Genomic DNA, 26,526 nt, shown 5'->3' on the forward strand with positions numbered 1-26,526 from the left:
AAAGTGTAGCCTGAAAATCACAAAAGATAGATACCTTTGGCAGTCAGTATTAGAAATAATATGGAAAAAATTGTTCATATGTTTCATTTAGTAATTTTTCAGAAACACTCAAGTTTCTTCTTTGCCCAGAGCACATGTGGAACACTCAGGCATTAACCTGACAACAGAACAGGCAACAGTGACCACCAATCTCTACCACCTGGTACATAAAGGGTGTGTGAAAATAACAAAATGATGTGCCAGGCCCATGGCAAGGAAAAAGTAAAGTGCAAAATACAATATTAACATGATAAAAAGTGTCCACTGATGCTTAAAAGAGCATGGCGGCTTTTTTCCAGTCAGAAATGTAGCAAATAGGAATTCTGCTATGGCATGCCATTTTACACAAGGAGAATCAAACTCTGTGACAAGGGTTGGTAAGCACAAGAAATACTACAGGAAGCAAACTTTCAGTCCCTGTGCTTGTAAGAGAAAATCAGCGTTTAAAAAGTCTTTCACATTTTCTTGAGGTGAAACATGAGTTCCTGCAACATGGGCACATGAGAAAGTAAGGGCTAGGATTACAGATGTAATAATGTGAAGTTCAAGGAAAGTGTTTTTCACATGGAGGGGAAGCTTCTTCCCTTTATATTCCGAGGTACAGCAAGCATTTGAAAAAACTTGCAATGCTAGTACTTCTTAAAATTCCAAACATTGCACTAACAATAGATAAAAAGCCATTAAGAGATGAGTGAAGAGAAACATTTTTTTTTTTCCTGTCACACCACATGGAAAAGCAGAGCAGAACTATACATTGCTGCAGTGACCAGGGCTGAAAAGCAGGAGCCTTATTAGGAGAGTCACAGTATTCAGAATGATGGGTTGACTTCACAGCACAACAGCATGAATCAAGTCTGCATGTGACAGCTGTTACTTTGGTTTTATTTAGCATTCTCAAGTATTTCCTTGTAACAGGGCTAGAATTCCCCTCTATTTCTAGCTGACTGACAACGCCATGAAAGACTGAACTGCTTGTGATTACAAAGCTGCTTCTTCATCCCGAAACTAAACACAGTTATAGTATGTTGCCTGCTGATCCTACCTTATCACTTTGTTGGCTTATAAACTAGAATAATAAAAAAAACAACTGCACAAATAAACAAAACAAACATTCTTACTGCTGATAACACACTGTATGTAAGCCCGATGCTGAAATATGATGGAAACTAAGAGCAAGGGAACTGCACACTCACAACTTTATTCAGTTTAATACCCTTACCGTGTGGAGCTGCATAGGAACCTAAACTTGCCAACCTGCCCATCCCCTAGAACAGCTACACTTGGAGTTACTTCCTGTTTTTTCTGAAGCGAGGGTACCCCAGACCGGGCGATGGGAACTCCGCGCAGATCGCCGGCTGAGATCTGTTCAGAGAGCAGCGGCGGGGAGGTTGCAGGCAGCCTCGCTCTGCGGCTTCGGGCCACGGGCAGCAGAGGAGCCCTCCCCTTCAGGGAGCTCTGCCCGTGCCCAGCGCGCCGTAGTCAGCGAACGAGGAAACTCATGTATTCGGTGCCCGTTACCGCGGGTCGTTAGCGCCGTCTCGGCGAGAGCAGCCGAGCACCGTGCGGGGCAGCGCCGCCGCTCCCAACGAGTGCAACTGTTGTATGTCCTCTCGTAGGGATTTCAGGGAGCAAACTAGCATAGTATACTGACCTCCCACTGTCACCATCAGGAAATAGAGCACTGTAACATTCAGGCAACAAATATTAGCACAAACAAGGGTAGGATGTTCCTTGAGTCATGCTGCTGTGTATATAGGTATTTCACGGGTTGGATATTTCAGTATAACATTACAGAAGCAGCACTAACAATCCCATAATAATATAAAACACAAAAAGATTTTCCAAAGTCACGTCCCTCTTTCAGGCAACAATTAAGCATACACAGACAGGACAGCTCTCCTGACTCTCAGATGTGGAGCCTGCAACACATGAGCAGTGTGTGATATCTGATGACTTCTAGTAAGTATGTATGCATAAAACATATTTAGTTATATAAACAAAAGCATCAAAAATCATACAGCATCAAAACTTCAATAATTTTTATTATTGTAGGAAACCAACCTCTTTTTAAGTAAAAATATTTCTTCATTATTTTTCTTTATCTAGTGTTTTCACATTCTTAATTCTCCAGCCATATTCCAGATTGCTGAAGCAATATATAAAGTATTATCAAGATCATTCACACCTGGAATAAGAAAGCATACAAGCTTATCTCCAAATTCCTTTACGGCTCTGTATGACCTTTTCCATCATTTAAACAACCTCTGAGTCAACAGCACTTTGTTATACACCTTCATTTTGAAAAGTTCCTTAAATAACATAATCCAAAAGCAGTATTTGCACTTCAAACAAACAAACATACATCCGCTCTTAGAAGGCAGAAGAGTTACACAAAACTACATATTAAAGAAACATAATACAGTTGACTGGGATTGTCTTTTAGAACAACATGATTTTCTGAGGCCCATTTCTGACATATTTGGAGAATTCTCAAATTCAGTCAACTTTGCAAGTTGAAATCATGTAGCACTATGGAGGAAACAGTCATTTACTATAAGAATTAAAACTCTACCTGCTCCTGCTCAATTACCTTCAAGAGAAAGTGAACGAAGATTAACCTTAAAAAGATTAGCTCTCTGTGATGGAGGAAAGCAGCAGAGGAGCTATTTAAGGATAGAGAGGATCCAGACTTCTGATGTCTATGTTACACATAGCTTGTTTAGCAAGGTATGGATAAGTTGCAGTAAGTCCACCAAGGTTCACTGCACATTTTTGCAATGCTCTGATCAGAATATAGTACTCGTTACACAGGACATCTAGATACTCCTATTTCACTTTGCATGTTAAAGCTTCCTTGCGCATAGTTCTGAGAAAATACATTGCAAACCATGCCCAGATCCATTCAGGTAGGCGCTCACCCAGCGTGAACTGTGGAAAAGTACAGGGAGACAAGGGAAGAGAAAAGAAAGAAATAGACAGATTAAGATATATTCCATTAAAGTTAACAAACAGTTTCTCAAATTACCACTAAAGCAAGGCAAAACCTTTTGAATTGAAGCAACTGAGCCTTAAATTCAACCTCCTGGAAGTAAATATATTTAGCCACTTTGGAAGTAGTGCCCACAGCTGAACAGTTTGGTTCTGCAAATAAATCCTGAAATGGTTTGTTCAAGTTTGCAACAGCTACACTGCCCACTTCCTTTAATTGCCACATTTTACCAGATTCCTTCCCAATTCTTTTATTCCTTTTGGAATAATCCCCACCTCTTCAATTTCTTCTACTCAACCTATGCTATAGAAAGCCACTAGGCAGGACACATGAGATGTGACCAATGTTCATAAAATTACTTTGGAGCCCACAGTCTGCCTCCCAAAATGAAAACCTAACATACAGAGAACCTGCTTCCAGGTATCAAGATAAAAATGTGGCCTTTTTTATCTGCTATTATTTCATCCTCCCTGCCCACTCTTCCTCAAAGCAGAAGTATGCTCAATAAATTAAGATTAAGAAAAGCTATTTCTGTTCATAGATCATTAAATGCTTGCCCAGTCAGCAACACCCCAAGTGAAGTGAGATACTCTGTGCTTTTGAATAAAAAGTTGTCTTTTTCCCATTTCAAGTTGGAATTGGATTCACTCTCTCATTCTAAAAATAAGCATGCCTGAGCATAATTTTCTAAAGCAGAATTAGTGTGAAAATACGGCACAATGCCTTTAAGTCCTGCAATATATATTGCACTTTTTCAGAATACGAGCATAGTTTTCAGACTCCTAAGAAAGTCAACAACTTATTTACTTCTATTGACAGACATGAAATAGATTAATGAATTCTATTACCTTTATTGCATGCTTCCAGTAACCAGTAGTCCTTGTGGATAACCCAAGAGTAGAAATGGCATGACTTGCATATTCTTCAGCAGAAGGAAAAAAGAAAGATCTCTTTGATGTAATGCTGCTGCATGCTGTCATTTTTGTAGCAATTATGAATGGGGTTAAACTCTGAACAAAAATTCCTTTTGAGGCATACTCATACTGTAGCGCTCTACTAAAATAGTCCAAGTAAGTCTAGAAAGACAAAAGCAGAAAGAAACATCTTTTTTCCTTAATTTCTTATTTTTAAAAATAATCAAGTCTTAGGGCAGAGTTTTATTGAAATTACAGAAAAGTTGTAGCATATTTTATATATCAGCTAAAAAAAATTACAGTATCTTGAATAAATAGTATAAAAATACACATTTCAAAGAATTACCAACATTTCTATTTGTTATTTTTTTGCTAAAAACCTGCAATGGTACAGTAACTTGCAGGTCAAAGCAACTGCTTAACTCTCTGATGTAAATTTAACAATCTGACAATTTCTGCTTAAAAACAATACAGAAACATTTATTTCATCTAAACCAAACACCTTTAGTCTGGGGGCATTGCAAGGGACACTCCAAAGCTAACTACACATACTATTGTCAAAAGGACAAATTGAAGTCCCATTTTTTAATACATTTACAGGCAAACTTCATACTCAACTGATCTTCCCCAGAAGCTAGGTTAATTACTTCTTGCAACTCCCTTGTGCAGAATTAAACATGCATTTGTTTATGTATATCCGTACTACCTCCTTGAGTTCATTTTACTTTTACAGAATAACATAAAAAGCAGAAGCCTGATAACTGGGATTGCTGGAATCAAATAGATGGGAGAATAACCATTGCTCAGTCTTATCAAGGCAGCAACGCTGCCGTCACACTGAAGCTGCTGCTGTGCCGAGAAAGAGAATTTTAGACTCAGCTTGTGAGCAAACAGGCTGCTGCTCCCAAATGGCCTCACAAAAGCTCCATTCCCAGCAGACTGTTGGGATAGCATCTACAAATGCTTACACCTGCTTTAGGAAAAGAAACAAAACAAATGAACCACTTCGAACACCATACACTATTAACACACACAGAGGCTTGCGATGCTAGAGCAGCTTCTTCTCACTTCTGCACCAATACAAGTGTACAGAGGCTAGCCTTTAAACTGGATTGCTGATCTAGGATCTGGATTAATGATGGCAGCTAAAGGAAGAAACTTTGGTACACTTGTTTTTGTTCTGATCTTTTTCATTCAGGCCTCAGTGTGCAATTCTACATACACTCACCATAACCTATGGGGGAAGATACTCTGCAACAGAAACAGGAATCTTAAGCCAGTTTCCACAATGAAGAAAATCTGCAAGGAGTTTTATACCTTGGGGTAGTAAGAGCTGGTTTTGCTCCAGGCAAAAGGAAGTACTCACAAGACCTATCCCAGAAGCAAGGCTGCACAGGGGTTAGGCTACAGCGGAGAGCAGCCACCAACAGCTGGGAGCAATAACCACTTGTGTTTCGACACCAGATCTAGGCAAGATCCTGCTTTTGTGGATTCAGCAGCAAGTCACCCAGTGTAAATCTGCATCCCCACATCTATTCATACTTCCAGCAACACCCAGCTGCTCCATCCTATTCATTACTGACTGGATCTCATTGGTGCCGGGGGAGGAGTTCTCTTCCCTTCTCCCTAAATATGGTACAGGCAACGATGTAAGCAGCCTTCTGTCCCTTGGTGTTAGGTGAAGCAGTGGCTTGATTTGGTCACAGCCCTTGTCATCACAGTGCCTTGAGCATAAGTATAACCCCTCTTGCTACCAAACAGTAGTATGTAAGTAGCTTGAGCTATGTCTGCACAGTTCAGCTGAAAAAGAGATGAAATTCCTGTACCTTTTGATGGGTCACAGAAATGTCACTTTGCTTTATGCATCATTCCTCTGATTTTTCCTATGACTACTGTTATGCTACAGTTCACATGTCATCCAAATAGCACTGCCTTCAGTTCAAAGACCAATATTAGTGAGGATAAAGAATTTACTGCATATTATATGTAACACCTCCGGGATTTGAACAAACTCCTAGAAAACTTTCAAGTATATTTTTATATCCTTGCTAAATGTATTTACAACCAACCAACCTATAATGCATCTACTTTTTAGTGCATACCATTAAACATTACACCCCAACTTACTTTAGAGGCTCCATAGATTGTCAACATTGGTGTTGGGTGACAACAGGATGCAGAAGAAACATTCACAATTGCCCCTTTCTTCTTCTCTACCATGCCTGGCAGCACAATATGAATCATCATGTTAGCAGAAGCAATATTTACATTGATTATGTCCCACAACATATCCTCAGACAGGTTGGTAAAATAGTCTGGGTAGGGATAAGACATTCCTACATTATTCACCAAAATGCCAATTTCACGGTCTTCTAGAGCCTTCTTAATGCCTGGGTAAGGCTCACGCCCCTTGCTGAAGTCAGCTACTATGAAATCTGTTTCCACTTTATAGGTTTCAGATATACTTCTAGACACAGCCTCCAGCTTCTCTTTGTTTCGGCTGATTAAGATGATGTTGACACCACGCTTTGCCAGTTCTTCGGCATATGCCTTCCCGATACCATCTGTGCTACCTGTAATAGGAAATTAAAAAAGGTGAAAATCAGAGCAGCCCCAGCCTTCTCTTTTGCCAGTTCTTTCAATTATAACTTTCTTCCTTTCTCTGAAGATCATGTGACACTGAATATGGTGATCTCAAAAACACAACTAAAAAGACATTGTCACAGAATCACAGAATGATTTAGGCTGGAAAAAACCTTTAAAATCATGGAGTCCAACCGTTAACCCAGCATTGCCAAGCCCACCACTAAACCATGTCCCTAAGCACCACATTTATGTCTTTCAAATATTTCCAGGGATGGCAACTCAACCACTTCCCAGGGCAGCCTGTTCCAATGTTTGACGACCCTTTCAGTGAGTAACTTTTTCCTGATATGCAATCTAAACCTGCCCTAGCGTAACTTGAGGTCATTTCCTATCACTTGTTACTTGGGAGAAGAGACCGACCTCCACCTCTGACACCCTCCTTTCAGAGAGTTGCAGGGAGCAATGAGGTCTCCTCTCAGCCTCCCTTTCTCCAATCTAAACCACCCCAGTTCCCTCAACCACTCTTCATACGACTTGTGCTCCAGACCCTTCACCAGCTTCGCTATTCTTCTTTGGACACGCTCCAACACCACAATATCTGTCTTGCAGTGAGGGGCCCAAAACTGAACACAGAATGTGTGGGGCGGCCTCACCAGTGCCGAGCACAGGAGGATGATCCCTTCCCTGTCCCCGCTGGCCACACTATTTCTGATACAAGCCAAGATGCCGTTGGCCATCTTGGGCACCTGGGCACACTGCCGGCTCATGTTCAGCCGGCTGTCAACAGCACTCCCAGGTCATTTTCTGCTGGGCAGCTTTCCAGCCACTCTGCCCCAAGCCTGCAGCATTGCAGAGGCTTGTTGTGACCTGAGTGCAGGACCCAGCACTGAGCCTTGTTCAGCCTCATACAACTGGCCTTGGCTCATCAGCCTGGCCTGTCCAGATCCCTCTGCAGACCCTTCCTAACCTCAAGCAGGTCAACACTTCTGCCCAACCTGCTGTCATCTGCAAACTTACTGAGGGCAGACTCAATCCCCTTGTCCAGATAATTGGTAAAGATATGAAACAGAACTTGACCCAACACTGAGCCCTGGGGGACACACTTATGACTGGCTACCAACTGGATTTAATTCCATTCACCACCACTCTTTGGGCCTGGCCATCCAGCCAATTTTTTACCCAGCAAAGAGTACACCTGTCCAAGCCACAAGCAGACAGTTTCTTCAGGAGAATGCTGCGGGAAATGGTGTCAAAGGCTTTACTAAAATCCACTTAGACAACATCCACAGCCTTTTCCTCATTCACTAAATGGGTCACCTTATCATACAAGGAGATCAGGTCAGTCAAGCAGGACCTGCCTTTCATAAACTGGTGCCAACTGGGCCTGATCATCTGTTGTCTGTACATGGCACATGAGGGCACTCAAGATGATCTGTTCCATAACCTTCCCTAGCACCAAGGTGAGGCTGACAGGCCTGTAGTTCCTCAGATCCTCCTTCCAGCCCTTCCTGTAGATGAGTTTCACATTATGTTAACCTCCAGTCAACTGGGACTTCCCCGGTTAGCCAAGACTGTTGATAAATGATGGAAAGTGGCTTGGTGAGCACTTCCACCAGTTCCCTCGGCACCCTTGGGTGGATCCCATCCAGTCCCATAGGCCTGTGTGTGTCTAAGTGGTGTAGCAGCTCACTAACCATTTCCCCTTGGGTTATGGAGGCTTCACTCTGCTCCCCATCCCTGTTTTCCAGCTCAGGGGGCTGGGTACCAAAGAACTGGTCTTACTATTAAAGACTGGGGCAAAGAAGGCATTAAGTACCTCAGCCTTTTCATCACCCTTTGTCACTGTTTCCACCTGCATCCAGTAAAGGATGGAGATTCTCCTTAGCCCTCCTTTTGTTGCTAATATATTTATATAAATATTTTTTATTGTCTTTTAGAGTAGTAGATAGATTAAGCTCTAGTTGAGCTTTGGCCCTTCTAATTTTCTCCCTGCATAACCTCATGACATCCTTGTAGTCCTCCTGAGTTGCTTACCCCTTCTTCCAAAGGTCACAAACTCTCATTTTTTTCCTGAGTTCCAGCCAAAGCTCTCTGTACAGTCAAGCCAGTCTTCTACTCCACCAGCTCATCTTCTGGCACATGGGGACAGCCTGCTCCTGCATCTTTAAGTTTTCATTCCTGAAGAATGTCCAGCCTTCCTAGACTCTTCTGCCCTTCAGGACTGCCTCCTGAGGGACTCTGTCAACCAGGCTCCCAAACCAGGCCAAGTCTGTCCTCTGGAAGTCCCAGATGACAGTTCTGCTGACCCTACTCCTTACTTCTCCAAGAATCAAAAACTCTATCCTTTCATGGTTGCTGCACCCAAGACAGCCTCTAACTGTCACATCACCCACAAGTCCTTCTCTGTTTGCAAACAGCAGGTCCAGCAGGGGTGGCTCCCTCACCAGTTGTTAGGAAGTTATCTTCCACACACTCCAGAAACCTCCTGGACTGTTTCCTCTCTGCTGTATCGTACTTCCAGCAGACATCTGGTAAGTTGAAGTCCCCCACAAGAACAAAGGCTAGTGATTGTGAGACTTCTCCCAGCTGCTTATAGAATATTTTGTCTACCTCTTCATCCCAGTTGGGTGGTCTGTAACAGACTCCCACCATGATATCTGCCTTGTTGGTGTTCCCCCTGATTGTTACTCACGTACACCCAAGCCTATCATCACCGTCATTAAGCTCTAGACAATCAAAACATTCCCTAACACACAGGGCTACCGCACTGCCTCTCCTTCCTTGCCCAGCCCTTCTGAAGATGTTATAGCCACCCACTGCAACACTCCAGTTGTGTGACTCATCCCACCATGTTTCTGTGATCGTCAGTAGCACCCTTCTGCAATCCCATCTCATGCAGTTTTTATATTTTCTATGACAACAAAGAGCATGCAGTAGAACCTTAATGAAAGGTGAGGATGTCAGAGGTACGTGACTTAAACCTTGTTGAAGAAAAGCCCATAACAAAAAAGGGATCTTGCTGGCATCTCTGTCTATGCTTGCATGCGTCTGGGGTGTACCTTGCAATTTTTGGGAAGAAGTGCTCTGTAATTCTTTCTCAGCAGTCAATCAATAAGCTTGCTTGTCTCATGAGGAACTGCAAGGCACTGAACAACTGTCACTGTTCAAGAAGATTAACATGCAACCTGAGATAACACAGTCACTATCTTGTGACATAAGCCTCACCCAGCAATATAAGCTAGCAAGTTTTACAGTACTGGCACAGTATGCTATATAAACATAAGCAAATATACTGCTTCGGTCTCTTACCAGTGACCACGGCCCATTTTCCATACTGCTTGACAAGATCAATCTTGCCGCCCAGCTTTGGAATTAAATGCAACCTAAGCATGTGGTAAGTGTCAAATGCAAGCGAGACACACTTTCTGACTGTGTACCAAGCTCCAACTATAGCCAGGGCCTCTACGTAAAAATTGCAGGAACGACTGATCTCCCTGTACAAGAGGTTGAAACGATCCACTGCAGCCATGGTGATCACAAGCCTGGAAAAAAAAACAAGAGACACACAGGCAATTACAATCACCTCTTGGGCCACGTAAACTTTTCAGACTGAATGTAAAACCTTTGCGATTCAGCACATTACAGTCTGAGAACCATTTTGATGCAGAAAAGCCACATGTCAGCCTGCTAAAATTTGGGTATTACCTACCATCATCCTCACAGGTTTAGCTACTGTTTGGTCCTTGTTCAAGGCCTTAGCTACTAATCAGTTATACTGCAATAACACCAATCAATCCTACTGTAAACAATTCAAGTCCAAGCAGATAAGGAAAGTTCGACATGTAAAAACTAGTTTTGGAAGGTTAAGATCCATCTACAAAAGAGGCAAGGATAACCAGCAGGAGAGAGCTGAGCACACAAGAAACAACATGCTCTTCCAAGCACAGACAGCTACACGAGAGAAGAAGCAAGCTCAGAGGCAGAAGCATCATTTTAGTCCCTAGCAATATCACAAAGCACTAACCCTTTCCTAGCGATTGCACCACATCTACCGTGTCCTTACGGTTTGAAAAGCCTGAAGCCACGGGACAGCGCCCTGCGCTGATGGCACACCGCACACCGCCTTGCAGGGGAAAGCGTGCTGTGCTTCACAACGTTTTTACTAGTGAAGATTTTTTTAAAACAAGCACAAACCCCAACCGCCGCCTCCTCGGCACCACTCGATCTACAACCAGAGCCGACAGCTTACCGCCGCTTCCTTTAGCGCGTTGCTCACCGCCCTCCCCGCGCCCAGCCGGCCGACGCGCACTGCGGGCCGCAGGCCTCACCCCTGCCGGGAGGGATAGCGGGCTCCGGGCACGCCCTCGCCAACCAGCGGGCCCGGCCCTGCCAGACCCAGCCCAGGCCGGGGCTCGGGTCAGGCAAAGGCCGCTGGAGGTTTAACGGGAGATCCAGCACTGCGCTCTAGGACACGAGTCTGGCCCAGAGACCTCCCGGGCTACAGCAGCGAAAAGTGCTGGGGGGAAACGTGACAGCATCTGCAGTCCTCGTGAGGAGACTAAACCTCGCCTCAGGAACCCGCCCGGCTTGCAGGGGGGCAGCAGGCAGGTGGTGCGCAGGAGCGGGTGGTGCCTCGAAGGGCACCATCGCTGTGTCCTCAGCTCGACACCTTCAGAAGGAAAAAAGTCTCACTCTGCTTTGGGAGGCTCTTCGGCCGTGGCCCTCTGCTCTGAGTGAGATCCACAGTAGGCAGGATTTAAGATAAGCTCTTCCTGCCTTTTAGTATCGTTGCAGTGACTAGCCCCAGGTTGCCAGCTCCATGCACGCCTCATAGTTTACTCATACAGGTCGTCTTATCTGTAAGAGATTCTCTTACAAAAACCTTTAGATGTTTTGTCTGGAAAAGTTGGACTGTAAATCAAATGCTGACTTGGCTGATGTTTGTCTAAATCATCTTAAAATGCAATCACAAATTGGAGACAAAGGCCTTGGAAGGAAAGTTACTGCACAAGAGGTGTCAGGGGAATCTCTGAACGACACCAGACATGCAGATAGCCAAACAGAAAGCGAAGGCAATTCTGTCACCACAGGTGAGCTCGTCCAGCTGGCTTGCTAGGACTAATTTAGGGAATTGCAGTGACCATAAAGCCTAGATATCAAGTCTGTCATTACTCATCTGGATGTAATATGAGTTTATTCTTTCTCTCAGTAAATTCACTGAAAATCTTGCCATAGCTGAGACTTACTCAACTGCTATCTTCTTGTGTTTGCTTTTTTTCTGTTTAATTTTCTAGCTGAAGAGATACCTTTTCCTGTGTTGCAATCATGCAGCTAGCCTGACTTCCAAATGTTTTAATTACAATCATATTTAAATGAGTTGGTACAATCATCTTGTTTGCATTGTCTCTTTTTAAGTATATGGACCACAAGTGCAACTAGAAGGTTCAGAGCAAGAATCTGAAGAGAAGAGTATTGAAAATGCAATTAATCAAAGGCAGCCTAAAGATGGCTTGAATGAGTATAGCACTGGAGACACCTTCCGAAGACTGCAAAAGGGTAATTTTGTAGAAGAGCTGTACTAGGAAACAGTGCTTGAGATACGCCCTGACTTTAGTCTCTTTACATGCAAAGTTAGCATTCTTAAACTCAAATTATTGTTAACTGAATGTAATATATAGTAGATGTCTAAGACTAAGAACCTTGGTGCCAGTACTTCACTGTCACTGTACATTATAATAATTTTAAGACTAGTGGGAACTACCTGACTTCCAGATCTAAAAAAAAAAAAAAGCAGATTTCAACAGTTCATTTTACTACTACTTATGTTACTGCTTTGCCTGCTAAAAAAAGTTAAGTTTCCTTCCAATAAAGATTCGAGCAAAAATCCTGGTTAGAATACTGCTTTTCTTGAAATTCATATTGAAGTGCTCTTCAATATTTCTCTAATTGACAGTGTGCCAATTTTCCCTACCCATGCTGTTAAACTGCACTTGTTTTCTTACTTAAAAAGATCTTAAAACTCAAGAGAAAGACATGAACTGTATGTCCATAGCAGATCAACAGAATGAACAAAAATCAGATGGTGATCACAAATCGGTAAACAGCTCATTCAGTCAAAGAACAGAAGAAAAGAGGGGCTGTGTAAGGTAATACCTTGTTTGTGGATTATTTTTTTTTTTAAATCCTGACATCACTGAAGTCAGTGGGAGTTCTTCTATAATCAGTAAATCACGAATTGGTGATAATACCAGCATCTGTACAGCTTTTTTTTTTTTTTTTTTTTTTTTTTTTTTTTTTTTTTTTTAATGGCCGCTTTAGCAAACTACATTCTAACTACATGATGTAGTCTGTTTAATGGTTCTGGAGAAAATTGTGCAAACTCTTGTGGGAGTAATTTGTCAGTAGATTTGACCATTTCTCAGCATCAGTTCAGACAATGCATTGCATTAATTCATCACAACGTAAATAGTTGTCAACATAATTTTTAGCAGAGAAAATCCAGAGGTACCTCAGATGGTTAACAATAAGATACAACTCCTTTGTAAGGTCTGGCTCTAATTTTGGTCCAGCCTAAACCACAATATACTGCAATGACTGTTCATTAATAGCTGTGAAATGGGATTATTCTTATGTTAGCTCTGATTAAGCACATGGCAAGCAAATAATGAAATTAAAACCTCTATTTGGTACTGTTTAATAACACTGTTGAAAGTCTGGTCATGTGGGCTAGTTATTCAGTGATATGTAAGAAACAATGAACATTTACTCTCCGTTCCTATACCTGCTTCCATGTTGGTGAAACTTCCCAAGGTTAATGTTGCTGCTAACTTTAACATAGTTGTTCTACTAGAGACCGACATGGTCCTTAAAAGTCAAAGGAAAGACTCTCACTGAGTTATCAGGAGGTAGATTGGACTGTACTTACTTAGAAAACCTAATTATCCAAGGCTAATCACACTTCAGAATTCAGTTCTTACGAAGAATGATGGCAGAGACCAGTAACTGCACATAAGATAATTAGGGTTTTGAAGGAATGTATTTTATGATCCTGTAAATTTCTTGAAGATGGTAATAATTTGATTAAACGCTACTACAAATAGCACAGTGGAAAAAAGTGGGATATACTGCAAATGGCTACCATACAATAATGTATCTGGGCTGACAATATAAGAAAGCAGTATATATTTAAAGATTTTACTTAAAGTTTATAAATCTTTCATTCCTTCAGTGATTTATGTCAGGCATGTTTGGCTTGCAGGGCAGGGCAGTTACAGGCTAACAATCGTATTTTGTATTGCCTCAGGAATTCAGCTCACTAGTTGATTGTATTGCAGTTTTGTTCTTCAGCAATATTGAGATTTTTAGTGCAGTAAGTAAATATATCTAAAAGCAAATTCATTAGGAAAGATTTAACGCTGCTGCCTTTACTCAAGTTTTTTTTTTGTGATTTTGAAAATATCTTCATGTCATGAAAATCTTACTGTTACAGACTTTAGGCCTATGAATACTTACGACCACAAATGCAAAGTTCAATTTGTTAATACGGATTTTACAGTAGAAAATAATTTTGGATCATTTAACACTGTACTTTTGCAATATTTGAGTGATATCTGCTAGAAGTTTTATTCTGACATTTTGTTGTACAGAATATAATCTAAGTGAGAAGATAGAGATATTTTCTGCCTTGTAATGTTTTTGCTAGGTGTTTTGCTGATGGGTTCTCAAGTTGCTTGTCTATGTTACAACATTTCTTGTAGCCCTGGAGACCTTGCCTCCAAAACCAGTGTCCTGTCATTCTTTGCAAATTCCCTGCTAGGCGACTACCAACTCTATGAAACTGTCAATCCAGTGCTGTCTAACGCAGGGGCCCAGATAATGGTGTAACTCCTCCCATCGGCCGCTCTTCACTGCAATCCATTTCTGGTTTAACAGTTTGAAGGCCACCAGTATACTTACTCACTGCGTCCGGGGCTTTACTGTCATGCTGACTGCAACTTGGATCTCGTTTGGCTGCTGCTGGCTGCCAGCCCGAGGGCTTTGTCCCTGCAGCCTCCCCACTGTAGCTTTCTGACCAATGACTCTTGCCGAGTCCTCTGCCCCTGCACTGTTCAGCTGTACCCCACAGCTTCCCTGAGTAGACTTTTCTTGCTTCTTGCTTTCATAAATCCCAAAAGGAGTGGAGCTGAATATTACAGTTGAACAGGTATTACTCGTTTTCTTACTGCGTGTCCTAGCCAATCACAGTTCTATATTAAAATTGTCAAGTGCTGTTTCAGAGTCAGCGTTTCATGAAAATATTAGGTTGACAACTATTGATTTTTTTCTACTCTGAGAAAAATGTTGCATATTGACAATGCCACCAAAGGTCCTGCACCAAAGCAGCAAGGAATGGAGGAAAGAATTGGAGAGGAAGGAAACAGCATCTAACATAGAATCATCCTGCTCTTTTCCAAGCAGATGGACTCTGTCATTCCCTACCCACTTTCCTACATACTCTGTGTTTTTTAGCAGAAGAGCCTGGTAACTCACTTCAAACAGGCAGAAATGGAAAGTCACTCTAAAGAAACTACTGCTTTTTTATTTGGAGTATAGACTTGTAAAGCTATAGCTGTTTCTCTTGCATAAAAGAACTATCAATTGTGTGGCATTGAAATCTGTTAAAAACCCAAAGATTTCAGAATATGCACTGAAATACATTTTTTGTTTTGCTTCTGCTTCCCGTTATTATTTTAGAATGACAAAAACGATTCTGAAAGACATCTGTAAACAGCAGAAATTATATTGGACCCCATACTTAAATGATACGCTTTACTTGCATTATAAAGGTAAGATGTGGACATAACTGCTTAGATTTACCTTTCAAAGTAGCATTTTAGCTGAGAATCTATTTTATGGCTCACTGAAGTAGGGTATCTAATAATTCTTTTAAATTAGAAATGTATTTTAATTTTATATGCTAATAAAATTGTGAAACAAACTGAGTAAATATGAAGGTAGAAAAATGAATTGGTTATAGAGCAAATCCAATTTGTAGTGTCATTCAAAGAATCAGTAGGAACCAGGGGACACTGGTTTTTTTTTTCCCAAAAAAAAACAGTCGCCTCTGAGAAATGTCTTAAAATTCTGGTCTGGGTTGCATTCAGAGGAAAATATATGTATTTCTTCTTAAATGTACTCATATAAAGAAGCTGTTTTTCAGCTTTCGGGACTTTCTAACTGCCAGACAAAAATGGACAGGAAGAAAACAGTAAACACTTGCATGTTCTCAAAAACAACTGAAAGAAAAAGAAGTTGTTAGAATGAACATGGATCATTCTCTTGGGATCTTCAAGGTTTTTGCACAATAGTTAGCTAGTTCAGCTTAGCATAAGAATTGTTTTAAATAAATAGGACATGCTAAATCTGCCTCCTACATTTGGACTTGGTTTTGCTATTTTCTCAAAAATGTATTTGAGCATCTAAAGGGCTGCACAAGATATAGACCAGTACCTGTATGTTTTTGCCCTTTAAGGGCCAGGCAGTGGAAGTAGCAGCAACTTGAGTGCAAGTGTTCTCACAGGCTGTTTCAGCAGCACTGGTTTAATGAAATTTACTCTTCCAAAGACTTGTTTTCAGCCAGTGCAATTTCATTTTAAAACATCTTTTTCTGCAGGATTTGACCGCCTGGAGAATCTTGAAGAGTATACTGGATTGAAGTGTTTATGGCTGGAATGCAACGGCTTAACAAAAATTGAGAATTTGGAAGCTCTGACAGAGTTGCGTTGCCTCTACTTGCAACTCAATTTAATTAACAAAATTGAAAACCTTGAACCCTTACAAAAGCTGGATTCCCTCAATATCAGTAACAACTACATAAAGACCATTGAGAATCTCTGTAAGAACTGTTGGTGCAGCATGTTTTAACCTATAATGAGCCCATATTCCTAAGCTTTGACGAAGCTAAGCTATTATTAATGGTGCTAGTTTCAAAGGGGGGTTTTATTCCTGTTAAAATTTTGTACAGTATCCCATACCAAAGTCCACAAGGCTTCTATTGAAGAGTCAGACCTATGTATTTTGCAATTTAAATAGGTGACAAAACAGAGAAGACATAGTAATTACTTTCACATGGATACCTAGGACATTGAAGTAGTTTTTCCTCACTTCTTAATACCATCTCAGTACTTAGTGTTGCCAACAGGCTGACAATCCCATTTTCACCATTTACTTTACAGTTAAGATGTGCTTTGGCAGTTGCAGACGTGATTACAAAGTCTTTTATGTCTGTTAAAGGATTTATTCCATCTTCAGCAGAAAATAAAAATTAATTTCTCTACCGTTTGTGTACATTGGTTCTAATGTGAAACATAAAGTCTTGCCTTTGTGTAACTGATCAGTTTGAAATGTAAATTAAAAACAACCACCATCCTAAAACCAATCAACTATTTTTCCTGAGGGTGAAGAAAGCAGCTGCTGTTATTCTGATACATGCACCAAAAAGTGCATGTATCAGAATAACAAATACAGGAAAAAAATTCTCAATTCAACATAAACAACTATTTTGACAATGCAGTTTTCTACTTGCTCCAGAAGCGATGACTCTTACCTTTCCTTTCACTGTACTGTTCTTGTCTGACAGCTTGTCTGAAAGTCCTGCAGACTCTGCAGATTGCTCACAATAAGTTACAAACAGTGGAAGACATACAGCACTTGCAAGAATGCCCAAGTATTTCTGTTCTCGACCTTTCTCACAACAATCTAAGCGATCCAAGAGTTATAAATATTCTGGAGGCCATGCCCAATTTGGTAAGCTGAATATACCTGAGGGTTTGTATCATGTATATGAGTGAATCCCATTAAATGGGACCTGACAAACTACGGTGGTGGGTAGTTCAGTGCACAACAGGTCATGGTCTAAAAGAAATATTATTAAACATTGGTTTTTGTAGACTATAACACCCAGGATGTTTTATTTACTTATTGTTCTTGAAATGATAGAGCAAGTGCATATCCAGATTGTGGTTTTTTGCTACTTAACTTTAAAAATTGTTTCCCTTGTTTCTCTAGCGTGTGCTGAATTTGATGGGAAACCAAGTGATAAAGAAAATTACTAATTATAGAAAAACACTTACTGTTCGACTAAAACTACTAACATATCTGGATGACAGACCAGTTTTCCCAAAGGATAGGTAAGAAACAGAGCCATCTTCTTTACACAGCAATAAAGTCCATTTTTTGTCAGTATTGCCATGGAAGGAAAGGAAGAATAACTGGTATAATTTATTGAGGGTGGATGACTTTGAGTACTCCAAGTACTATGGAGTTCTACATCCAACATACCTAGAAGAAAACATGTATTTTTTCACAAGAGAATTAATTATTGAACAGAAGTTTTGCGCCAAGTCTGTAGACCAGAGGCAAATCCCAATTTCAAGAGAAACTAAACAGGTGTCTGGAAAAGCAGAGCCAAGATCAGCAGTCTTGGCCGATCTCTGGTGGTGGAATCACCAGAATTTGGATATCTTTGTTTCTTTTGTTGCAGTTCTGCATACAGGATAAGATATATGTGCATCCCTGTTGCATAAGAGATTGTCACTGCTATATGTTTTTTTCTTTCGCAGTTGTTTTGTGTTGTTGCAAAATATTTTAAATTTCTCTCTCGTTATAAGGATGGGCTTTTATAGCTATATTATAGTGAGCTTTTTTCTTTTCATTAGAGCCTGTGCAGAAGCCTGGGCAGTTGGAGGGCTTGAAGCTGAGAAAGCAGAAAGGGAAAAATGGGAAACCCGAGAGAGAAAAAAAATCCAAGACAGCATTGATGCTTTAGCAGCAATCAGGCAAAAAGCAGAGGAAAAGAAAAGACAAAAGTATATGGAAGAAAGAGATGCAAAATGTGAAAATGGAGATGCAACAGACATCCTAGAAGGTTTGTGGTTACTATTTTCGAAGATGTCTGCTTCAATTTGAATGTTTAAAATAAATAAATAGTTCCTAAATGTTCAGAAGCAGGCTGATCTAGTTTTTGGAATATATTTATCAATCTTTTCCCATACTAAATACTTTATTAATCTTAGTGCATCTTGGATTAAACACAATGATTTTAAGCAATCATCACCTTTCTCATTGCTGATGAAACAAAAAAACACTTTCACAACCGCTTCCTGTCCCAGTGTTTCAAGCTCTTGTTTCAAGCTCTTCACCAGAGCAACCAGTTATCCAGCAGGCTTTCATGGATGGAGACAGACGGTTACACCCAAAGAGCAGTATTTCCCCAAAATGCAGTACAGGGTTGGCTTCAATAGGCATGTGAGCTCCAGTAAGATTCAATGAAAACCCCCTTGCTAGTCCCCATCCAGGCACCTCTCCACTGCTGCTTTCACTACCAGTAAGAGCTCCAGCCTAGACCCTGCTGCAGTGGTAATACAGGCACCAAGAGGAAGGACTTATATAATTTGCTTCACTTACTGCCCTTTTTTATGCCACAAATTTTCCTGTCACATTATTCAAGGAGGCATACGTTTATGGCCAGTAATAGGTCCCAACCTAACCTTTCTAGTGCCTGGGTCAGGACTGAAGACAAGTAATAATGCTACAGTGCAGAGGAGTGTTCATCTATCCATCCAATATGTTTTGGGGTTTCATAGGCTCTGAAGTCAAGCACAGTTGATCAAGAAGTAAAACTTCTGCAAAGAGGTAGATTGCATAAAGCAGAGGATGACTTCAGCATCTGTCACTGATCTGTCAAAATGCTCAAGCATATATTTAAATATCTAATCACTGTGAGTCTTTTCAAAGTTAACTATAGATACCAGACAGTTACTATAGTGTTTTCTCTAGATGAGCTTTTTGCTGGGGGGTTGAGTTGGGAAAACCTCCAACATTGCTGCAATCTTGAGAGGACTACTGATCCACAAATAGCTGCTCAAACAAAGTAGGAGCTTTTGATGCATATTTTAGGCCAAATTGTTAAGACCATATAGTAAAGTTTGGATATTTAGAATGAGGGATGGTAGATTAACTCAGCAGTTTTAATGAACTTGTTTCTTCTGTAGGAGAACCTGCAAATTCAGGTGGCAGTGGTGGAAATTCTACTATATCAGAGGAGGGAGAAACTCAAGAGAAGACTGAGAAATTTAGAAATGAAAGTTTTGATGCTCATGATGAAGTGATAACACTTCTACCAAATAGGGACGATAACACAGATTTCACATCTGGAAATATTGCTGCTAGAATTCAAGAGGATGAACAGGAATCAAGTTCTTACAAATGCTCAAACTTCAACCAGAAGGCAGACGGTAATGTACACAGTGAAGAATCAAACTGAACTGAGGATGCAGAGACAATGAGGCAAACTCTTAGTGTAGCACCACCTCTGCCTTGATTCAAACCAACTGATTCATAGATAAGAACATCCTAATAGATTTCCACAGTGACTAGTTGAAAATCAAGTAGTACTTGATAAAAATTTCTTTAAATACAACAAACAAACAAAAAATTTGAGGGCTTAACCTGCAACTTCTGCTGCAGAAAGGTGGAATTCCCCTTCTTGTATGTGCTAGGTGTAGCAACAGGACAGGTGAGCTTACAGGCTTCCCTGCTCCCACAGAAACTGTGCGGCCTGTCTGCCAACAGAAGCTGGATGTCACTAGAGGTGGTTTTGTGCCTTCACACAAGGAAGAATGCTTTTGTAGATTTGTGGAATACGTTATTGCAAAACACAAATATTAATTTATACAGTATAAGGGAGACTGAGAATATGATGGAAAGACAAAGCGCTGGACTCGCCTGTGAATTTTGCAGTGGTAGTCAGGTCCTCAGCAGTCTGGTTTTGCAGTACTTGCTGTTGCAATGTAGAAAGCCTTTTATTCAGTTAGTTCTCTGCAACTAACTTGTTTATTCCTTAGATCTACCAACAGAGAAGGCAGCTACTGAAAAGCCCATGCTTCCTGAGCTGGATGAATATGCTGAAGTTGAACAGCTCAAACTGAAGATACCAGAGAAACTTTATCTTGACGTATGTATTGGATTCAGATTTTGAGAAGTTATTGTCTGCTCCTAAATTAATTCCGGTAACATGTGGCTAATAAAACTGTATGGCCATGTTTCTAAGAAAGGTCTACTAGTAAGAAAAGGAAACAAAGAAAAAAAAACCCAAAAGTAAGGTTGTAAGGGTATTAATTCTCTCCAGTATAGCATGTGTAAAGAATTTACCAGCTATTCCAAACTTTATTTTGTCCTTTGGCCATAAATCACTACAGACCTATCTGTGATTTCTCTGGAGAAGTTAATGAGAGCTCTCTCTTAAAAAACAGAAATCACAACAAAAGAAATCTAGTGGATACATGTGTCCTCAGGCAAAACTCAAATGAAATACACAGTAAAAATGTGAACTATTGCAGAAAAAGCATAAGTAAGAAATAGCCACCCAGTCATTGTAAGCGTTAGCTAGCAATATTAGATATTATAAATTAATTCTCAAAATATACTTTTACGTATATTTCCAGAAAAAGCAGAATGTGCATCATTTAGGTATATAATAAGCAATTGACATTTGTAATATGGTCTTCTATTATCTAAGATTTGTATCTGATGACGCAAACATTTAAACATGTTTAACTACATTTAACCATGAGGAGGACTTGGAAAATACACATGGAAAAGACACTGAAAAATACAGTCTCATGTTGAAGGGGAACTATTCAATTTGTCTTAAGTATAACACTGCCGCTAAAGTGACAGTGTCAGATTCTGACATACCTAGCAATAACAAACTTCTGAGCTATGATTTCCCAGAGCACTCAATATACTCTTTGGTCCCTTATACTGTCACTGTTAACTAAATTCTTACGGAAATGTTTTAGAACAGTCTCTTGTATCTTTTCCACACTCTTTAATTTTTCAGGAAAATATTCCATCCTGTTCTGAAGGGCTCAGTAGAGGGCTTACTGCTGCCTCCTCCTGATTAGCTGTTTTTAATAATTTAACATTAATAAATTAACATTAACAATAAAATAAGGTTTAACATGGATAGTGGAGAGAACTGGAAACAATTCCAAGCGTATACAATATTATTTTTATAAGCAGATATTTCAGGGTCTGAAATAAAAACTTTAAATAAATAGTGATACTGTAGGTACCCACAGTGTGAAGATCTCATAGATTCAGTGTTTGTTTTTCCCTTGGTGCTATGTGGCATCGTATCAAGCTCCTTTGCACAAACTAACATAGTATAAAAGGAACTCTTCAGCATATGTGCATGGGAGTTTTTTGACACATAAAATGTTAAACTATTCTAATTCTACAGAAGAAAAACAAAACCCAAATCACACGCTACTGCACATTTTAGTATTCTCTGCTACTCTGTTCTCCAACTGACATTAGGTAATGGAAAGAGCTGCTCACAACCACCTCCAATACTTACGCTAGTGCAGATTTTCCAAAGAGACTTAGCGCTGACATAGTAGGGGATGGCTGTGAAGATGCCGATGGTGAGAAGCTCTGGAGGAGCACAGTTGTCTTCCTTCATATCCTGGAGTCAGTCGATGGTATCAGTAGTGAGATCAGGGTGGACAATACAGGAGGATTTGTAATGCGGTGGTTGTGACATCCCTCTGTCAAGCAGAAACAAGCTCATGTTGTTGCACATGCCTTGGTGGGTGTTTGAACGACATTCTGTGTACCTAAACCAGGATAACTTTGAGTAAGCAATTTTGGTTTGATTTGCAGATGCACCCTGCTGATTGGAATAAGACTAACAGCTATTTCACTTCCCTACTGACTTAAAATTCCACCCACTAACTTTAGTCTCAAATCTTAATTTGTACATTTTAATGCTGTTCTAAAATTATGAGACTTCAGGATATGCTGCACTAGATACAACCACATCAGAAAACAGAAATTTCCTTTGTTGGTTTTAATTCTGTAATAATCTTCACCACACAAGACAGTACAGATTAGATTTTCCTGATGCTACCATGCCAAGCAACTTACTACAAAATCATTAAGCTCTAAAAACATCTAAAACCAAAAGGAAATGCTTTTACCAGTATTGACTTACACTAATAAAATGGCAAAAAGGTATTACTTTCTGCCTTTGATTTTGTATTCCCACCCTCTGTTTTTGCCTTCATGTCAGCAAGCAATAGTTGTCTTAGGTAATATTTTCTAATAAAAGATTTGAGCTGTCTGAGGAAAAAGTTCTCAGCAAGTTTGTGGTTCTATATCCTTAATTATGAGGCATTCGTAGTAAAACATTGTTTTATTAGATGTATTTAGGTTAACATTTTACTGATAAACAGTTTCAGGTAGCCTGCCGATCTTGATTTCGCTCTTACCTGTAAAGATGGGTTGCAGTTGACATTAAGAGTAGGAGAAAATAGCATTCAGTCTGATGTTAAGGTTATTGCCTTCCTATCTGCTGTTTCTGGAGACAGATGAATTTTCATTTTCCCACATGTGCTCAACAGAGAAAACTGTCATCAAGGAGAAGATGACAGTGTGGTATTGCTGGCTGTGGCCTCTTACCCTGAAAAGCCTTGCTTTGAAGACGATTCCCAATGAGATAGAGATGTCATGTTTTATTGGTTACAGTAGCTCTTCCCACTGATCAATGATCCTGTGATTGTCTTCAGGAGCTGCCTGATTTAGAAGATATAGATGTAAATGAATTTCCCCCAGAAGAGGAAATCTTTGTCCAAAAGGTAAGATTCTTACTAATTGCAGTGATGAAGTTTCCCTAAACATACTTTGCAAAGTGAGGATAATCCAAGTTGTGAAATGCTGTTTTGGGAGATGCAGTCGGTTATGCATTTATAAACTAAAATGGATGTTTCAGTAGATCTTCTCTATCCATTTGTAAATATTTTTTAAATTTGATTTTTTATATTATGGTGTTGCAAATATAGGAGAATGAAAACCTAGGATCAAGTAATGCAACAGTTAAATAAGATTAATTTCTCAGTAGCATGTAGTGTTTTAATGAAGATAACTCTTAAAATATACTTGCTCAGTACTAATATACTGCAAAGGACTGAACAGATAGAACAAATTGCCTGCTACTGAATAAAATTAGACTTTTGAACTGAAAACACAGAGATGTTCAAACTCCTCTGCTCCACTGCGGGCTAGTCAGATACATGGCAGCTCATGCCCACATTAGGATTGTGCTGTGCTCAAACTAATCTGCTAGGAAAAGCCTATAAACAGAAACAGAAGAGAAAAAAAGGAAAAGAACAAATCTTAAAAGCACAGTTTTGGTTGTCGTGCTGATGTTGACTCATACTTGCCTGGCTGGAGACAGAGGCTGATACAGTACATGTTTTCACAAGTCCCTTCAAGATAATGCAAACTTTTCCTACAGTCAGTAAGGCATGGAATTTAGTTGCTCTTTTGGTCACAGACTCATAATAATAGTGTTGGAAAATTTCTTGGCCAACAAAGCCTCCAGTTAAAAGATAAGGGAAGGGAACATTGAAGGATCATGTGTTTGCAGCTGTCACGCCTCAAAAGTGTTCAGTTCTTAACTGAAGTCAGATGAAGACGTTAGTCAGGCCCCTCCATTTGGAGGTAAAGAAATAGAACTGAGCCCACACATTGCTGAAATAGGTATTTTTATGAACCATTAATAGTTTATGGTCAGTTCATGGCTAATGCCTGAGAAATAGTTAACCCAAGATTCATCCACAAAGAAGCAGAGCTATGGGTGAGGCACATCTTCCATGGATTTTGGGAGAACAGCACATCAAGGCTGACCACTGTTATGTGGATCCAAGAGATATTTACCCATCTTTTAGCTTTTACATCTAGAGTGATACATTTTCAATTACATTTTCTACCTTTACAGCAGGAATATCACCCAAAGATTGAAATAATTTCTGAAATGACAAATGACAGCAATTCTGCATTGGAGGAAAACAATGAAAGCATGTTTGAGAATTCAGGAGAAGTTCCAACAGCAATTTTTTCAAATGTGTATAAGATATATAAAGAGCATGAGAAGGAGCACTTGAGACCCCTTGTTGAAAGCTTCTTTACAGAGCCTGCTAATTCAGAAAGATACCTGGAGATCAAAGATAAACAAGACACCCCCTTGAAACCCTTGATAGAAGAGGTTGTCACTGAGCCCAAGGATAATCTACTATTGTCACCAGTCTTCAATCAACCAGATGACCCAAACCCAGGGGAAGAGGATGGTAAGATTACAGTTACCTGCCCTGGTTAAGATTACAGTGACATAGTTAATCCCAGAGAAAAAGGTGGGTGGCACATACACACTGAAAGTAAGGATTTGTTCAGCTCTTGTTGAAAAAAAAATTCAGTCCACTGTTAGTTAACAATCACCTCTTCCTTTTATTTATGTGGGAATCCTAGTAAATTAGGAATTAAAGTGTTATCTTTGCTTTTTCAACAGAGGATTTCTTACTGAGTTTTATTTAAATACTTAAAAAAACCTGGGCTCTACATTTCTTTTTCCAGTATTAAAGACCAGTGAGTTTCATTTGCCTTTTCCTTTATGCTTTTAACAGGGAATGGCAGTGATGGAGAAGTACAGTGTCTGTCTGAGGGTGAAGGATGCCCTCACAAAGCACAAGATGGCAAGGACAGGGAGAGTGGATTAGATTAATCACTTTGAAAAAACAGACCAAATGTGGAGCACAGCGCCTGGCTGGCTGCATGTGGTTATTCTCAAAATGCAGAGCTCAGCAGTGGGAGCATTAGTTAAAACTGATGTAACACTTACTGTGATATAAACCCCACTGCCCTCAACAGGAGGAGTTAGTGTTTCAGTCAATCAGAGGCTGCAGGGCAGAACTCGTGGTTGTGTCAGCATGAAAAAAGCCCGTAAATCCCCTGCAACCCACAGGCAGCAAGTGCCTTGTGCTCCCGCTGCCAGAGCAGCTCTGAGCTCCTCAGGGCAGCCGGCAGCACCCACTGCTTTGATAGTGAAGGCACTACTGGTTTAAGGTTAAATTCCACACTCATGACTTTTTTTTCCTTTGCATCCTTCTAGAAATTACTTAGTTAAACATTTCTATTTTGGGGGTTTATTAGATACATAGTTTCAATGCATAATGTAATGTTTCTGTCATTTGAACTAAATAAAGATTCTACTTGTGACCACATCTATTTTAACTTGTACCATCTCCTTCCTAGTATACCTCATACCAGATGGACTTCAATGACAAATGGAGATTGCTGCTTAGCATGGTATTTTATGGATCTAATATTCATAGATACTATGATTGTTTATGCAAAAAACAGATGTAGGAACAGCATCCATGCATGGAAAAATCTGGTTTTAACTTTTAGGGCTATCTATGATGAAGCATATAGTTATATCTGCCATTTGCATCATGTTTCATTGTGAGGCGTCTCAGTATTTGGATTTTGAATATAACAGAAAAATAACCAGCCAATCAGTAGTGGTAGAAAGACAGCTTTGGTGTAAAAAGCTGACTAAAGGAATCTTCTTTCATTAGCTTCTCTCTTACACCACAGTGGTAGTCTTGTGCCAAAGTGAAATGAATGATAACAGCAGCAATGCCTCAGCCAAGTCCTCTCCCCTTCCTTTATTGTTCCCCCTTCTCCCACTTCTGAGCTAGAGAATAAAATTCAAGGAAGTCAAGATTGCTTGAGAGCAGTGCTTCCTCTGCGAGACTGCAAAAGAAGAGTTGGGGAAAACAGGCAACTCTTGCCTGATTCTGCTGAGGCATTAACGGCTCTCACTTAATGCAGAAGCAGCTGTGCTAGTCAGTTAAAAAAACAACTGTACACTCTTTAAGCACAACGTAAGAGTTGGCCTTATCTTCAAGGGCTGATGTTTTTATGATACATCAAACAATTGCAACATCAGGAACAAGCTAGGCTTTAGGTGACCTCACTTCATTATTCCATACCTGTTTAGGATGTCTGTTTTCATATTTCTGTAGATCTCTAGTGATTTGTAGTAAATAGAATTGAATAGATCTTAGAGATGTGCACAGTTAAAGAAAACAAGTACTGAGCGCGTTGAAAAGCTGT

The 26,526-nt window shown here is 40.1% G+C and overlaps 2 protein-coding genes across 7 annotated transcripts; one reads left to right on the plus strand and one right to left on the minus strand.

Moving 5' to 3' along the window:
- Positions 1–2,057: 2,057 nt before the first annotated feature.
- HSDL1 (hydroxysteroid dehydrogenase like 1) lies at positions 2,058–10,932 on the minus strand. Of its 3 annotated transcripts, none has more exons than XM_026856714.1 (5): positions 10,723–10,932; positions 9,838–10,070; positions 6,070–6,515; positions 3,877–4,104; positions 2,058–2,967 (listed from the first exon to the last, which is right to left on the minus strand). In XM_026856714.1, the coding sequence occupies exons 2-5, from the start codon at positions 10,055–10,057 to the stop codon at positions 2,866–2,868; spliced, it is 996 nt and encodes a 331-aa protein (XP_026712515.1). In that variant the 5' UTR covers positions 10,058–10,070; positions 10,723–10,932; the 3' UTR covers positions 2,058–2,865. The 3 variants fall into 3 exon arrangements, with proteins under 3 accessions (XP_026712515.1, XP_026712513.1, XP_026712514.1); XM_026856712.1 differs by having other exon boundaries at positions 10,778–10,890; XM_026856713.1 differs by lacking the exon at positions 10,723–10,932 and adding an exon at positions 10,553–10,687.
- DNAAF1 (dynein axonemal assembly factor 1) lies at positions 10,881–25,621 on the plus strand. Of its 4 annotated transcripts, none has more exons than XM_026856707.1 (13): positions 10,881–11,618; positions 11,944–12,084; positions 12,539–12,674; positions 15,262–15,353; positions 16,181–16,402; positions 17,147–17,313; positions 17,575–17,696; positions 18,225–18,433; positions 19,560–19,802; positions 20,412–20,521; positions 23,139–23,207; positions 24,350–24,698; positions 25,032–25,621. In XM_026856707.1, the coding sequence occupies exons 1-13, from the start codon at positions 11,417–11,419 to the stop codon at positions 25,127–25,129; spliced, it is 2,160 nt and encodes a 719-aa protein (XP_026712508.1). In that variant the 5' UTR covers positions 10,881–11,416; the 3' UTR covers positions 25,130–25,621. The 4 variants fall into 4 exon arrangements, with proteins under 4 accessions (XP_026712508.1, XP_026712509.1, XP_026712512.1 ...); XM_026856708.1 differs by having other exon boundaries at positions 24,353–24,698; XM_026856711.1 differs by lacking the exon at positions 16,181–16,402.
- The last annotated feature ends 905 nt before the right edge of the window (positions 25,622–26,526 follow it).

This window comes from Athene cunicularia (genome assembly GCF_003259725.1).
Source record: "Athene cunicularia isolate RWA chromosome 11 unlocalized genomic scaffold, athCun1 chr11_part1, whole genome shotgun sequence".
Taxonomy (NCBI): Eukaryota; Metazoa; Chordata; class Aves; order Strigiformes; family Strigidae; genus Athene; species Athene cunicularia.